A 17,623-nucleotide genomic window follows, 5' to 3' on the forward strand; every position below is an offset into this window, starting at 1 on the left:
ACACAGGGAGGGCAGAAGGAAAAGAGCTGCAGTCATTATTGTAGTATCAGAGCCTGCTTTCAAAGGAGATGAACAAGATAGTGAAAATAAGTAAGTTAACATGGCGTAAAGGACTGGAGACAGTATTCATTCTTCCTTCAAGTTAAGACACTTTCAATTATTAAATGACATGAAAATTAAGTCTCCTTCCGATTCTGAGCCTTCTGTGTCTTCTATGTCTTTATCTAAGAAAATCCTAATACAGGTGAGTGAACTGAAGGAAGATGTAAAATTCCTTGTGTTGCTACCCTTTAACAAAGTGACCCTTGGCAAAGGAGCTAAGGCTGGGAATTGGGCTTGCATAATCTCTCTTCTCAAAATTCTGTGCATGCTACTAAAAGCATGTCCTCCACCACCTTCTAGTTTCTATTCCTCTGTCCAGAAACACAATTTCCAAACTACAAACACTGCAGGCTCTTTATCACATGCATTCCCCACCAATGTGGGTGGAAGGATCTGGCATATATCTACCATACTTGGTTACAAACTAAAGTATTGGTCAACCCACCCTTAAAGCCTTAAAAAACAAACAAAGAAACAAAAACAAAAAAAAACCCTCTAGCTATAAAACATATCACCTCCTTTTAAAAAAGCAACTTAAAGCATTAGGGAAAGTGTGACAGGATTTTCCCTGTCCAATTACATTAAAATATCAGTGCAGCAGGAGGCCTGTGATTGCACAAAGAAAAGGGAGGCGGAGCTAAGGGTTGCAAAGGCAGAGAGGCAAGAGGAAGAAGAGGGAGAAAGCAAGATGGAGACTGACTGACAGGATGATTCAGAACCAACATGGCTTTAAATAGCCATATATAGATATGATATCATAAAGGACAGAATAATCGGGATAACTTGTCTAATCTAGGTGGGCAGTTTTTATCATTATCAACTGGCGCAGAAATTATTGTATTTATGCAGTGGGATGAAGTTTGTAAAATTCCCCTAAAATTGTTATCAGTAATGGCAAGCAAAATAAAACCAGCTCTTTGAGGATAATTAAAAAAAAAAAAAAAAAAAAAAAGACAGCAAAAGCACTCATGAATTGTCAACAGGAACCAACCAAGTGGCAGCCGTAGGGACATAAACAGACTGAGTCTGTTTCCTAGGCTCCCTGCTTTGCTTTCATGTCACTTCTGAGTATCATCAAAGGTAGGGCTCTATTAATAGTCTACCCCTAAAATGTACAGCTGATTAGCAAACTGCTAGCTCTTTAGACCCAAGATGCTTTCTTCTCCCTAATACTAAAAAGTTTGTCTTATTTTCATCTTTCTACTTCATGTGAATGTAATGTCATGCACATAAATAAAATTATGATAATTAGGAGGTGTCCACAGTAACTGGATGAGTTTGCACAGATATAAAGTTTCCAGGAAATAAATTAACTTCTGCTTCTTGTTGCTTTAAATTACTTTCTTCTCTAGGAGCATTATTTTTTTAGTAGAACTCTCTCATTCCTTACAACTTAAAAGAATAATTGAGATTTCCTTAAAGCCCTGAGGGGGAAAAAAAATCATCTGAAGAAAGTATTTAGGAAGACTTACAAGAAATTTTAAATGCTTTTGGTATTTTCAAGCAATACTTTAAAGGCCCCAAAATAAAGAAGTGTGTGCCCAAGTGGATTTGTATATCTGCATCTTTGTAGTAAAAAGAAAAATTCTTCATATGGTCTCCCATACTGTGAATATGTGCATATTCCAGAAACATACAGTATGTTTCTAAAAGTATACAAACAAATTTCCTTTGCTCTATTAGAATACATGCTCCTAAAACAACACTAAAAATAAAATCTTCATAAAAACAACAGGACATTACAATTAAGTACAATAAAAGTTACATAATCATCATAGCTAAGTTTTCCATTAACACCAATTAGATGTTGTGAGTTTGAACAGGTATAGCCCCATAGATTCATGTGTTTGAATGCTTGGCTCATAGGGAGTGGATGGAGTGTGTCACTGTGGGGTGGGCTGTGAGGTCTCCTATGATCAGGCTTGGCTCAGAGTGACACAGTTCTCCTGCTGTTTGTGGATCAAGATGTTCAACTCTCAGCTCCTTCTCCAGCACCACATCTGCCTGCACACTGCCCATGCTTCCCACCATAATAATGCACTCAAGCTCTGAAACTGTAAGCCAGCCCCTATTAAATGTTTTCCTTTATAAGAGTTGTGGTCATTGCGTTTCTTCACAGCAATGAAACCCTAACTAAGACAGATGTCATTTTTAAAAGAGAAAACAAAATGACCTTTACGAATGGAGTTCTGCAATATGGTAAACAGTTCTCTGGCTTCTTAGAATTTACAGAAGAAAGTAATTTCATAAATAAATAATCCTGACAACTCAACGCTACAAAAAAGTTACTAGTATCACAAGAGCAGAGGTGGGAGACCAACTGAAGGAGTGAGATGCTGACTCCATGTGATGTTCCAGAAATAAAATCTTGAACATATCACAGATCCCTGTTTGCTTATGTGTCTTTTACTTTCTCATGACACTAGCATGAAGGAAACAAAATACTGTGACTTCGCATACAATATAACAGAACCGACTGGAAATATACTCTGAAGCAGAGCCTCTCTGTGACTATCTACTCAGAATTATAATTCATTAGATTCTCAACACCATGCCTTCAAGATGACATAGTAGCATCTATTATGTCTGCATAACATGGAATGCCAGACTCTTACACTTCTCAGAAAACCTACTTCTTGAAAGACAAATCCATCGCTTCTATGTTACTTACTTCTACAACACTATAACCAAATACCTTACAGAAATAACTTATAGGAAGAAGGGTTTATTGTGTCCTTGGGGCTTTGGTCCATTGTGGCTCAGAGGTAGCAGAGAGCAATTCATAGCATGGCAACTAGGAGGCAGAGAAGAGTAGAAATAACAGAAAAAAAGGCTAGTGTAAGATATGCCTGTAAGTACACACTGTCAATGAGCCACTTCCTCTAAAGACTGAATTATCCAATGGACTGACCATTCTTTAGGTCAGAGGCCTTCTTATCTGTCTCACACACACACAGAGGTATGCTTTGTTAATGCCATAGTGTCTCTAAAACAGAAGGTTCTACCAGGGACTGGGATATTGCTGTAACAAACCTGACCATGTTGTTGTTTAGAGGAATATGGAAGACTCTGGACTAGAAAATCAATGAATGCTTTAACAATGACTAATAGACCATCTTAGCAGGAGCCTGGATGACTGTGCAGAGGGTGATATGAAATGTGGGGGCCCAGCTTGAAAGGTTTCAGAAGGAAAGACTAGTGTTGGCTGGCCACATTGTTGTGATACACTGGCAAAAAAGTATGGCTGCTTTCTGATCTTGTCCTAAAAACACTGCAAGGGGATAAAATGGAAGAGTTTTATACATTAAGGGCACAAGCAGAGATTTCCGGATAGCCTTGTACTGACTCCTTGTGTGGTTACTAGTGATCACTATTATACAGACCTACACTGAAAAGGAGCAAGTGAAGCAAAGACAAGTATAAATCACAGTTTGAGGAGAAAACAGTGCCAGGAAATATAACCTGGGGCCATGTCTGGTGCCCAACAAGGGTTAAAGTGTTAAAGGCTTGATGCTCAATGGAATAAAGGGAGTGGTGATCTAAGGATGAGACACCATCCACATCCACCTTAATCCTGCAACCTGAGCGATTTCCTCAGCCTAGAAACTATCAAGACAAAGCTTATGTAAATGGAAGTCATTAAGAGGGTTACATTTCAGGTGGCAGAACTGGACAGCATCAGCCATAGGTTCTGGCTCAAGGAGTCAAGGACTTATGGAACCTTCCTCCTCCATTATGGAAAGCCTTTGAAGCTAGGCCTGGGGCAGACCCTGCATGCAATCCTAGGGAAGTCATTGCAAGAAGCCTGGATTGAATTGGTGACCCCAAGATGTGAAAGGTGTAGCATTATCTGGCAAGGAGAGCTGCAGACTGGGTGTAGAGCCAGTCTAAGACAGGGAAGTGTGTTGTAGTCAACAAAGCTGAAAGGAGTTGGAGATCTGAAGAGCGTCTTGACATCGGACATGGAGATTCAGAACGTGAAGTCTGGCCTGCTGGTTTTCAGTGATGCTTTGGTCTAGTATTTCTTCACTATTCCCTCTTCTCTCCCCCTTGAAATGGTAATACATATTCTGTACCACTGTATGTTGGTAGCATGTGATCTAGTTTTGGAGACTGATTTTATAAGGGATTACAGTTCAGAGAATGCCTTGACACTCAGAAAAGACCCTGGACTTTTAAACAGGGTTGAGACTGAAAGACTATGTAAAGGACATTTGAAATTGGACTAAACACACTTTCCATTGTGATGTGACTACAAGTCTATGTGGATCAGGGAGTAAAATGTATGCAGTTGAAATAAAAAAGGCCCCGACAGGCTCATATTCTCTGTCTCTCTGTGTTTCTGTATATCTGTCTCTGTCCGTCTGTCTCTTTCTGATGCCTGCAGACCTCAAAGTAAAGCTCTCAAGCCACTCCTCTAGCACATTGCCTCTAGCACAATAACTATGAACTAACACTCTGAAACTCTAAGTACACCCCCAAGTAAGTGTTTCCTTTATAAGAACTGTCTTCATCATGGTACCTCTTCACAGCAATAGAACAGTGGCTAAGAAAGACATTGGTATCAGGAGTGGAGTGACTGGGGAAGTGTTTTGTACTCTGGCTAGCCTTGCACTAGCTACATAATCCAAGTTGTCCTTCAATTCACAGTAATACTCCTGTCTCAGCTTCCTGAATGCTAAGGTTACAGGTGTGAACCACTTGACCAGGCTCTAAAAAGGGTGACAATCAAGATTAACCATCACAGGTACCATGAACTGTGGCAGCTGCAAATCCACCTATGTGCAACAATACAGCAGCAGCCTGGGACGGCCTTCCTTCTGACCTGCATAAACCCACTGCTTCCCCTTTGTTGGTTTGGCTGTCTTAAAGGTCACCAAATCTGAATTCACTGTGCCAAGAAACGCCGGTCCCTGCTCCTTGCTCCATTTTATGGTAGCTGTAATATTAAGGCCCATGCAAATTATTTCTGAAGTAGGTGGACACACAGCTAAAATAAGACTACAGAATTATAGTGCTTGGCTTCCTCATATTTTTAAATAATTCATTCTTGCTCTATATGGAAAAATTAAGGTGAGAATTAAATGAAAACCACTTCTAAGAAGGTAACAATGATGATACACCCACTGATATGTCTTCTTCCCAAATCCTATCTATCAAGTTCAAACACAAGCTGAAAGCCCAGCTATTTGGTAGAGTGCCCGAGTAAGGCCCTGTGTGTTTCCCAGAATTGTAAAAACAAACAAAAAACAAACAGGTGGGAAAACACATTCGGCTCACAATAAAACTTTAAGAGAACATGATTGTTAATTAATGATTTAAAAAACAATATAAATCAATGCATATTTAAATGTAGCAAATGAGAATAAGTCAATTAATAACAATAACAATATCAGATAATTAGGTTTAAGAAAACAAAATAGACAACTTTACTTTGGGCAAGACTCTTCAAGTAGGCAGCCAACTGAGAAAAACTTGCACAAAGTAATGATGAACACATCAATGAAGAAAAGTCACCAGGATACCATCATGCCACAATTTTTCTACCTGTTCTACTTTGGCTTTTTTCCATGCTTAGGACAACAGAATATAAGCTGCAGTTTGTGGGGGAGCCACCTGAATTCGCAAGTCGTTTTAATTGGTTTACTTGTTGTCTATGGTTATTTCTGCTCTAGAGTAATATATGGCACATACTATATAGTTTGAAAAGTCAAGAACATTTTCTCTAGCAACCTCCATAAGAGTTTATTAAGCACTGGCCTAGACACTAGGCTCTAGAGATCCTCATTAATAAAGGTAAATTTTTCTTATAGTTGGAATAACATTCTCTACCAAATTAAGGGAATGCTTGATCTGTGGTCTGAAAATTCCCAGAAGGAGAGACATAGAAACTACATCAGCCTACAATCTTACTAATAGAAAACTGAATGGAGCATAATAATTATTAACTAGATAAGTCTAGGAAACATCAACCACATTACAATAGCTTATGTGTGCATATACGTATTTTATACATATGACAAGAATGACCAAAACTATGAATTTTCTAAGTCAGGCTTAACAGAAACCAACTGAAGCATAACCAGAATTAACTCCAAACATTTGACTTACTCAGAGTAGAAGATGCCTAGAGTGTAGCTAAGGGCATGGTTCCATTGCCACAGCCTCTCTCTCACCTCCATCTTCTACATTAAGGTTTTCACGTCACTGGACGTGAAGAGGAGATGGGACCCCACCCCTTCCTCATCCCCTCTTTTTCTCATCAGTGGGCCAAGGGGGCACACATAGCTTTTGTTCCATAACACGCATCTATGATGACAAGCTCAAAGCAACAGAACCTATTGAACACGAACTGAAATTTCCAATTCTGTGAGATAAACTAAGTTTGTACTCTTATTATCTCAAGTATCTGCTACAGTAAGAGCCAAAAAGTCTGGTCTCTTTCCAAGATTTGGTTCCGAGTAGGCAGCCTACCTTAATAGAAGCAATATGAAGTAAAGTCTCTCCTCTGTGGTTTCTTTTCCTGGTTGGAACACCAGAAGACAGCTTCGCTGTGGAGGGGCTTGACATCGTTTGTCTGTGAGCTGAATTGTTCAGCAGAGGTGGGGGTGTGCCCGGTGAAAGACTAAGGGGGTCATCTGATGTGTTACTCTTTCTCCTGAGTGTGACATCAACCTGTAGCTGGCCTGAAGGCAGTGAAGAGCAGTCAACCAACACTACATTTTCTGCAAGCAATGTTGGCTCACCGATGTCTCTGCTGGTGCTCGGAATGTTGCTCCCACAACTGTTAGAAGTAGAAGTGGTAGGCCTGTGGCAGCCTTTACGATTTCCATTACTCCCTCCTGAACGAAGATCTTTTACACAGACCTTCTTCTCTGGAGTCTCTTCATTCTTGCTCACAGTGTCTGGAGACACTATATGCTCAGCCAATGGTAAAGAGACTTCAGTCAAGCTTCCAGAACATTCAGATTCTACAACAGAACCACTTGCTAATAAGTCTATTTCGCCATTTACCCATGGTCTCTCCATAACTGGTATTTGGCTACAGGAGACAACCTTCTCTTCCTTCAGCTCCTCTTTGGAATCAAATCTACTATCCTTTGTTTCTGGCCTTAAATTCCCCTCCCTGTTGATCTTAGCTACGGATTTCTTCCGATGCTTTTTTGCAGATGTTCTAGAAGCTGTTTTAGCACTCTTAGAAACAGCTACAGGGGGAGTTGGGGAAACAAATTCATACATTGAGGCTTCCTGGGCTTTGTCGTCCTTTGCCTTTTGAGGCTGTGTTTGTACTGACACTTTAGTCACAACATATCTAACCTTCTTACTTCGAGGACTAAACCACATTTTTATTGAATTCTTCTTCCTTTCTGCATCACCAAATAAATTTGCCCCAGATGTGTTGTCTTTTGAATCTGATAGAAAAAAGGAAAAGAAACATGCTATAAGGATTAATTTCTCCACCTTAACCTACCGATGAATTCGACTTTCTGTTCTCTAAGGACTGTTACGTTTTATTCCTCTACTGCTCGACCACCAATTCCTAAATGCCTTCCTTTGTCTCCTCTTTCACCTCCCATCTTACAAACACAGCCACCAGGTAAAAAGAAAGCACCCTAAGTAAGGAAGAGGAAATGGAAACTAAGTAAGTAGTTTTCAACCTTGCAGGAATGTAACACTTGACCCTGCCTAACAATAACAGCACTTGGACTATACTGTAAAGACACCACTTCTTCCTAGTGACATGGGTGAGTGCACTGAAGACAGTAAACAAATAAGGCCGGCTACAAGCAGAGCTATGTAACTGAACGAGGGTATATTCCCTAAAGCCATTGAAGTAGAGTTGTTGAGAAACCTATGGTCTATAGTGTTACTGAGACAGGATCTTGAAAATTATAAGAATGAGATGTCCATTCACAAAGAGACTAGACATCTAAATTCAACAAGGCCTTTCCTCTGCTGTGATATGTAGATTTTAAAACCAAGCCACTTGTGATACAATCTTGAGTCTAGGGAAAGGTCAAAATGAAATGTTACCAGGGATTGCTTCTTAAGAAGGCCTCAGGATTATAAAGACTTAAAGGTTAATCCTCAAGTCATCTGTGAAAAGTTGTATTTGGTTTTAATTTATTATTTTTAATGCAGATGATGACATTTTCAATGAAAAACAAGTCAAATCTTGATTTCTCCATGTTTATAATAAAAAGTAGAGCTGGGCAGCTAAAGAAAATTACACAGTGATAACAGAGTCAATTAACTAAAAACCTCAAATCTAAAACAAAACAAAAAAATACCAAATTTCAACATCAGCAGCATGTTCCCTAACTTATAAAAGAGCAAATAAACAGTGAACAACTATGTAATTTATATGCATGCAATCATTTTATTGATTTGGGCACCAACACCTTTGCCTGGAAATTTTAATCACACCACTTGGTCTAACTAAGCAAGAATAACCACAAACAATAACTGTAAATTCTGGATTTTATGCAGCATATCTAAGATGAAACTGAAAAGCAAAACAATACAGTGGCTAGAACATAAATCATATTATTAACAGCTACAACTGTTTTATGGATGAACGCTTCTAAGCTTGATAAATTATCATATTCATTTCATGAAGAAAAACATTGGTCCTGCCTCTGCATAGCAAATTTCTTAATGATGACATTAAAAAAAAAATCTTACTCTCTGAATTTAAATATTTTAGATATACTATGAAATTCAAGGAGCAGAGATACGTGTGTTACTAAGGAGCGGCATAGTCAAGGTTTTTTTGGGTTTTTTTTTTTTTCTGAAAATTTAATAATAAGCATAGAAAAGAGAAGCAATTAGCAAATGTGATCTCCCTATCATTAATCTACATCAAAGGATTATAATGATGTACACTGTGCTTTCCAAATTATTCTCTATTGTAAGTTACAATACAAAACAGAAGTTGAAAAACTGACTAGCTAGCTCCTTATTTAACAAAACAAAAAACAAAAACAAAGGAAATCACAGGGAGGCCCTCTGTATACCATCTGTGTGACATTAACACCTGAAGAATATTTATTCTGTAAGTTAAAATAAGTTAAAATGCATTTAGATTTATTTAAAGTAGCAACAGCTCCGTGGCTATCCATGTATTACGAAACACTAAGTAATCACGTCAGAAGGATCAGCATCTCTCCTAAAACTACAACAGAGAAATGCACATTGTGAGCCGTGGAAGCATAACCAAGGTTCTTTATTTGAGTGTCACCAGCACCTCCACGGTCCACAAACGTGACCAGCACCTGCAAGGGCTGTTTAATATGATAGGTTCAAGGGAAAAATAGCAACTTTAAATTTACCTCTATTAGTAGAAAAAAAGATTGTTATAAAGAATAAGGTAAAATTACCCATAAATGACCCTCAGAAAAATATGACAACCTCTTCTCTTTAAAGTACACTGAACCGAGGAAAATATGTGAGAATGTTTAGAAGCTCATCTTAGCACCTTTTCCTATAAATTGGCTTCATCTCCAATATACCATGCACCACGTCCACGAGCTGACAAGCTCTTCCTAATTACCCACCCTAATTCTAGTAATTATATAGTTTATAGTAAATGCAAGTAACAAGGGTCATTTGGAAGATAAATTATGTACTACAAATTTTTGTTTAAAGATAGAGAAACTGTGAGAGCTGCTGACCCTCCACTTGGTTCATTGTTTTCCATGTGAGCATCATCATTTGGAGTTAGTCAGGCTGCAGGAAATCACTCGGTCCCCCGCCCTTATCTTAATTAAGGTGAGATCCTGTTCTTACTACAAGGAAGAGCAACCCTCACTGGTCCCCAAGTTCTAGTTCCTTCTACTGATAAAACATTTCACCATCTACTATGTAAATTTGGTTTTAAAAGGCCTCACTAAACTAAGACAGCCCCTCATGACATGTACTAAAGAAACTATAAAGAACCGAAACAGAGGGAGCTACACCAGGGGGAAAAATCCTTAAAACTGAAAATGTGAAGCTCAAATGTCAAGCCTCCAGAACTGAGACAGGTTCTTTTACTTGAGCTGCCCAGTTTGTCACGTTCAACATGTTACAGCCATCTGCAGTGACTCAGCACACTATTCCACACTAACTGGAGACAAGTCAAGAAATTATGACTCTCAAAAGTAGACCCCACATTTCAGTGTTTGGTCAATAATCTTAATAATCAGACATACCTATAGAATCAAATGAAAGCAACTTTCAGAGATATACTGTTCATATAATTACATGACTCATTGGTTCCTCTCCATTCCCAACCCTGACATTGCCTAACCCTAACCCTAACCCTAACCCAAGGACCTTGACTAGGAATCACTATGTCAACTTAGTGCGTATGTGGGGTGGACAGAGGCTGATCAGATCATATACACAATCTTTTCAACCACTAAATACACACCATCAGACACCGTGCTTAAGGAAGAAAAGCATTCAGATGAACTAATGACATCTCCCCAATGCAGTCCTTTTCTTTTTTTAGGATTTAATTTTATCACTATGTTTACGTGCACATGACTACAGGTGCCCACGGAAGCCAGGAGTTGGACCTTCTGGACATGGAGGTGCCTGACCTAAGCACTAGGAAGCAGCACGCAGGGCCTCTGCCAGAGTAGTAAGAGCTCTTAACCTGCTGAGCCATCCCTAGCCCCTCAATACATTCTTTTCATAATCTTTTTATTGTATTATACTTTTTTAATCCTTAAAGTTATAATTTTATCATTTACCCCTTTCTCTTTCCTCCCTCCAACCCCTCCTACCTACACTCCCACCCTGCTTTCTTTCAAATTCATGGCCACTTTTTCTTTATTGTTACTCAACAGACGCAAACAGAGTTGTTATGGTTTCAGTGTATGCATTTAAGGAGTAGAAGGAAGGTCACAGTTTAATGCATAAATAAATAATATGACCTTTTTAATAGTGATAGAATGGGAGGAGGCTAGAGTAACTTTGTAAGCTAATTGTCATCTGTTATGGCTGGGCTGTTAGATACCTTGGGGATACAAAAAGGAGTAAGACTAGAAATTTACTGTAGTGAGTGGAGGGCGTTTGAATCTTAGTTATATACATATATATGTACGTGTGTGTATCTATATATACATACATATCTATCATATACATCTATACATATATATGATAGATATGTATATATCTATCATAGCTGCCTAAACAAGACCCCTAACAAATAACATCAATAGCCATGTTAGCACAAAAGGGGGAAAAGCTCACGAGCCTCAACCCTAAATAAAGAGCTGCAGGAAACCAAGGAATGCTGGGAGCTGGAGAAGTGTCTCACAGGTGCTTATGCAATGCCAAGTTGTCAGCTATGAAATCAGTGCACTCTTTGAGACTTTTTAAATACTTTTTAAAGCAAGTCCTTTATAAAATATATACACACCTGCATTCCATAAGTCACATTACTAGTATAACATATTTTATCATTAAAAATGGAGACTAGCACACAAAGATAGGATAACTCAATGTAAACACAGGTTAACTATGACTTACATTCTTAAAAATACAACCAGTGTCAGTAATACTTAGAAGATTTGCCGGTTTTTAATTTTGTTCAATCAACCTTACTAGTAGCTGACAGTTACAATATTACATCAGAATCCAAAGAACAAAAGACTTAAAAACACAAAGCTGACAATTTTATATTGCCACTACCAATCTCTCATGGCATCCTGCCAGACAGGGTCTCCTATAAACACATGCTAAAATAATATGATTTGGTCAATGAAAAGACAACTCCAACATCCAATTATGAAAATTCAAAACACTTTACTTTCTTTTCACAGCCAATTAGTTCTCAGCAGAAAGCACAATGCAAAGATATATAGTTAATATGCAGAGTCTAAGAACAATTTGAAAAACATTAACCCCTCATTTAGATAGAAAAGAAAATGAGTGTTAGATTTTTGCTCTTTCAGAATGTACACCTAATTAATTCAGTCTAGAAAGTGATCCTTACAAGAGTATTGTATTCTATCTTCTAACAGTGTAGCAAAGTGAATTAAGCACTGTTATAAATAAAATCACTCCAGCATCTATAGTCTATAGAAATTCCCCCACCTATAGAAAGCAGCCAGTGTCACCCTGAGCCTCTCTGGATTGACATCAAGAGATGCACTCCATTTCCCTTGCTTCTTATATTAACTACACATAAGACTGCAGGCGAGAGCAGCTAACTCCTCTGGACCTTAGTACCTCATCTATAAAGTTTACACTTAATTATCTCATTTCTCACAATGACTTTTAAAAAACTATTAATCTCAAAATGTGAACTATATCATTCAGAATTCTTTCTCCATTCTTTCTTCATGTGCTCGTTATTATTAATTTGTCCACTCTTTAACAAAACAATGAAGGAATATCACTCACCTTTATTGTCATGGAGCAAATTTTGAAGCTTACTATAAAGCTGGATCATGCTGTCCAACTGTCGGTTTATCTTGAGGTCTAGGATCCAGGCTGGGGTGTAACACACTGGGCATCCTGAGCCAACACAGTCACTTATACAACCACTTAAAAAAAATTCAAAGAAAAGTCAGCATAATCTGAACTGCAAACCCTAGGGAGTAGGAACAGTAGGAAAACACAGGTTGTTTTACATAGAATGGCAAAACAGTGTGCTCCGATAATATGATATGGACATATATGTATCAATTGACTACATAGAGACATTATTTAGTACGACAATCTGCCTAATTTTTCCCAACAAACAAATCTATGGCTCCAAAAAGCATAAGGAGATTGAGATGTGCACAAATACAGCCTCAGTATAAAGGAACAAAGGCCAGAAACCTCTGAATCTGTGAGCCAAATTAAAACCTTCTCCCTATTATATATGGTGTGAATCCCAAATGAGTGCTTTAGAGCCTGTGACAGGAACATACAATATTACAAGTGCGCCTGACAGACTCACTGTTACATTTGGCCCTCAACTAAGTAGTGCTATTTGGGGAGGTGGAACTTTAGGAGGTGGGGCCCAGCTAGAGAAATCACTACAAATAGGCCTTTGAAGGTTACACCTAGTGCCAAATCCCCAGTCTGTTTCCTGCCTGCCATGACAGAACATCTACTTCCACAGGTTCCTACCACCAGTGTCCTCTGTCACAAGGTGTTTGAAGGATGAACACTTCCTGCCCTTGGCTTATTACACTGACCCCAAGAAGCAAAATTAGTGTTCAAGCATCCAATAAACCAAAGCTAACCACTGTAAGTGAAGCCTGTGAAACTCTGAGCTCAAATAGTTTGTCAGGTATTCTGTCAAAAGGGTGACCAAATGGGTGACCAAAAGGGTGACTATCAAATGCCCATCAACTCTTCAAATCATATATTGTCATTGTCACCACCATGGAAAACCTCACTAATGGGCCACAAGACACTAGGTGAGAACAGATCCTCCCTCAGTCCTCAGAAGGAACAAACTCTGTCAGCATGTATCAGAACTTGACTTTCTGGCCTTCTGATCTACAACAATAAGTGTCTACTGTTGTAAGTCACTCGTGGTTGGAAACTTAAGAATTAGACTTCAATAAATGTTGAAAGATTATTAGCACAGTCATTCAAAGCAGATTTAAGACACTTGTGAATTATGTCAAAGGCATTATTTCCTTTCCAAGAACTTAGCAGTGCTCTTATGTTACCCTCTGAGCTTTCTTTCTTATTTGTAGATGGAAACAGGAATAAAGGTCAACCCAAGATAACGTGCAGATATCACAACTGCATCACAGTGTGCATCAAGCTCTAACAACTCACCTACAGAAGATGTGCTCACATCCTCCTAAGCACACGGGCTCCTTCAGAATATTAGCACTGATTGAAGAAAGGACGAGATAAGCATAAGTCACTGTTAGATATTTCATGCCCAATATTTTACAAACCCAAGACCCAACACTACCTGTTTCTCTCTTAATATTAAGGATACTTTATTCCAAAGGCTTTGATTCTGCTGGTTATATACCACATGGACATACTTGCTGAGTTCAAATAGAAATCTCCAGCACATGTTCTAGCACCTTTTATGATTTATCTGTTGAGAGCTTAGAGAAAGGACCACGTGCTCAAGCACCTCCAAAGTCTTCTTCCAAAGGATAAGGTATACTTTCCCTGACTGACTTGAAACGAAACTCATAAATCTGAAAATATGGCCTGCCATCCAAATGAGAGAGAATTTCTCAGAGTAAAGAGGAGTGCCTAACTATAAAGAATGTTGGGACAAGGAGTACAAACCAAAACTTTTCCAAAACACTAGGACATCAGGATATCTTGACCATGATAATCCATGGGTTCCCATTTAAAACCAAATCCAAGCGCACAGCATTGTTTCTTGCTATAAGGAGCCATCTACCTTTTACACAAGTTTGAGCAAATACAACATTCTTTCAATACACGGATAATTGAAGGTCTTGTTCCTTAAGCAACTGCAGACACAAATCAAGCTGGCAGTCTGGAGACTAAAGGAGATCCAATAAGCAGAAGCAAAAGCTGTCCGTCAGAACGCCTGCTCCCTCTGGAAGTCCTGGGGAAGCATGGGCTCTTACTAATACACATGCATTAAGCCCTGATGCTCAGAGGGGGAATTGCATCAAGAGCACAGCACACAAGTGAAGCCTTCAAAGGATGAACGAACACTTCCTGCACTTGGCTTATTATAACAACCCCAGGACCTGTAGGTGTTTACACCATTATTATCCAATTACCTCTGCACACAACCACATATCAGTAAAACACAGTTCTCCACATTTCTGGAAAGATCAAAAGTTTCACAGTGCACATTTTAATAGATATGAACATTAAAGTAAAATTGAGCTTTCAGGAAGAGGCTAAGAAGACAGTACACAGCCCCGTTAGTCTCAAGCTATTAAAAATGCTGCTCACTGACATTACAAAATCCATTACTTTCAAAACCTCACAAAACCATTTTTTACCATACTACATGGGATAAATTGATAAAATATAAGTTTGGTGACTCTGGCAATATGATGACTATAAACAATATTTGTGCAGCCCCTATAATTTTTATTACATGAATAGGTCAAACCTAACCTCCTCTTTCATAACTAAGAACTAAATTCTACTTGTTCCTTACAATATGAACCTCTTACACCTTTCTGAGTATCTCCTGTTGCAACATCCTGGCCAAACCCAACTCCATCTAGACTGAATACTGACCATCCTTGTAGTTCCTAGGACTCACTATTCAGCCCAGACTACCAAGCTTAATGACTCAGAGCCATCTTTACTGCTGTGCTCCTAAGATACTCATGAATGCAAGTTCATAATGCTTTGCATTCCCTGGGGCACACCTAATTTTCCTACTCTTGAGAAAGCAGAAGCAGAAGGATCCTAAGTTTAAGGATAGCTTGCACCACATAATGAATTCCAGGCCACCTTGGCCAAAAAAAAAAAAAAAGACTAACCAAAATAAGAGAGAGAAAGAAATAACTTTAAAAAGCAGTATTTCTTCACCTCTGTATCTCTACAATGATGAAATAAATGCTAAGCAGTGGCTACATGGTTATTCAAGGCTACCTGTGCTAAGCATCTCCAATGATGTGAACCTGTGACCCTCTGGCTACCTGGTCCTCAGCCTCACCCCTTCCTCCGACTTGAAGCCCTCCCTCAGCTACTCTTCATCCTGAGATGCTCTGCTATCAAGCTTCCGTATCTTCCCAGTTTTAAGTCTGTGGCAGTCATCATTTGAATCTCCTTCCTGTCACTCACAGATAAGCATGCACAAACAGACAACCAACCAACCAAAAACCCCACTGCATCTGACCTGCCACCCATTCTATGGTCTCCCCCAACTCAGCTAAATGAGCTCTACAAAGTCCCATCGTTGAAAGTCCCCTGGGTACTTTTGTTCTTCCTCTTCTCTGACCTCTCTGTGAGTTCACACTGACCTCATCTTCTCCCTGAGGCCTGTCCTGCTAGTGAGCCTGAACTTTCTTCTAGAACATCTACCTGGTTATTTCAGCACTGCCTTGGCTGCTTCACCCCCGACCCTCCATATCAGCACGTCTCCACCATGCAGTCAGCCCACAGCCTACTGGCTTTCTCTGAATTCAATGTCCAAAATCTGTTTCTAAACCTCTTATTTCCTTCCTAAGATATCTTATATAAGTTATCCTAAGATGATTCTGAATCTTTTTTATAGTTCCTCCCCTTCACCCTAGCAATGACATGCTATCATGTAATTAGCAGTGGCATAACATCTATGGGAAAGTGATGAGTAGGCCTTTTCTAATTAGTGGTCTAGACTGGATTTCTTGAGGTTGTTAACAAACGAGAAAAGATGTGGAGAATGTCAGTGAGTTCTGCATGGGTTCCGAGAAAAGGAACAGTGAGGAGAGTGTGATGGCTAGGTGGAAAGAGAATACAGCTAACTTCAAGGGCAGGTACAAGGCAGACATTGTAGGGGTAGAGTTCATCTGTGTCATAGACAGACTTCAGGGAATGGCCAGCCTCTAGTTAGGACACCAACAATGAAAGAACTTTACCTTCCATCTAAGAGATACTAACCAAAATCTTAAATGAACCCAACTTTAACCAAATTATTTCAGCTGCAGCAATTTCTGTTGGGTTACTTGTAAATAATGAACTGTCAAAACAATAAACATCCTCTAGGTAAGCTTTTAAAAGCTTCCAGAGATTAAGAAACAACACACTAGACCCACCCCAAGATCAAGACAGCCAAAGCACAGACGAACTAGATGAACTCCAGGCCTCGAGCCTTACTAAGGAGGAGCTACAGGAGTTCTCTAGGGAGAGAATGATTTGGGGGATGGCCACTGGTAGACTTCCAGTGCTCCAGTGGATGGCCCCACACCCATTCACATAGGGCAACACTAATGAACTTAGTATGTTCAAAGAAAAAAAAAAAATTCAAAGGCAATGTTAGGAGCAAGGTGGGTTGGGAGACTATAGGAGGAACTGCAGGGGATAACTATGATCATATTTCATTGTATACATGTATGAAATCCTCAAAATTAAAGAAAAAATGTTTACAAAGTAAACCAGTTTTGCTGCCATAAAGGCCCCTGGATGAAGCTATTTGAACATTTCAAAAAGTAAAAAAGAAATACAATTAAAATGTCATATATATTGTTTAAAAAGAAATCAGCACGGAATGTAGACTTAATAATGGAAAATTACTTTGTACTTTGAGTGTACTGGTAACCTTCTACAGTACAAGGTTAATAGAAAATAAGAAAATTCAGCTTTAAGAGTAAGAAGTAAGGAAATAGCATCTAAACTAAAATAAATAAATAAATAAATAAATAAATAAATAATAAATAAAAAACCTGGAAATGGGGATATGCTATTGAGAAACCTAGAGGTAAAAAAGTGAACTGAACCCAAGCTATAGACCTCAGGAGTGGTGGGAGATGAAGAATGTATTCCCCACAGCTTTCGCCTTTGCCAACTATGCTCATACACAAGCATTTAAAGTCATGGAAAAATACTCATTCCAGCACTAGTTGTTACTGCAGAAGACCAC

General features: G+C 38.9%; 1 protein-coding gene across 2 annotated transcripts in view; it reads right to left on the reverse strand.

The window, feature by feature from the left end:
- Bard1 (BRCA1 associated RING domain 1) overlaps positions 1-17,623 on the reverse strand; it is a 66,208-nt gene that overhangs the window by 38,775 nt on the left and 9,810 nt on the right. For both annotated transcript variants that reach the window (XM_021165841.2, XM_021165834.1), the window contains exons 2-4: positions 13,879-13,935; positions 12,499-12,641; positions 6,577-7,514 (exon numbers count right to left, since the gene is read on the reverse strand). In XM_021165841.2, the coding sequence (XP_021021500.1) occupies positions 6,577-7,514; positions 12,499-12,641; positions 13,879-13,935 (1,138 nt within the window). The remainder of the gene's footprint in view (positions 1-6,576; positions 7,515-12,498; positions 12,642-13,878; positions 13,936-17,623) is intronic.

Source organism: Mus caroli, chromosome 1 (assembly GCF_900094665.2).
Source record: "Mus caroli chromosome 1, CAROLI_EIJ_v1.1, whole genome shotgun sequence".
Classification (NCBI taxonomy): Eukaryota; Metazoa; Chordata; class Mammalia; order Rodentia; family Muridae; genus Mus; species Mus caroli.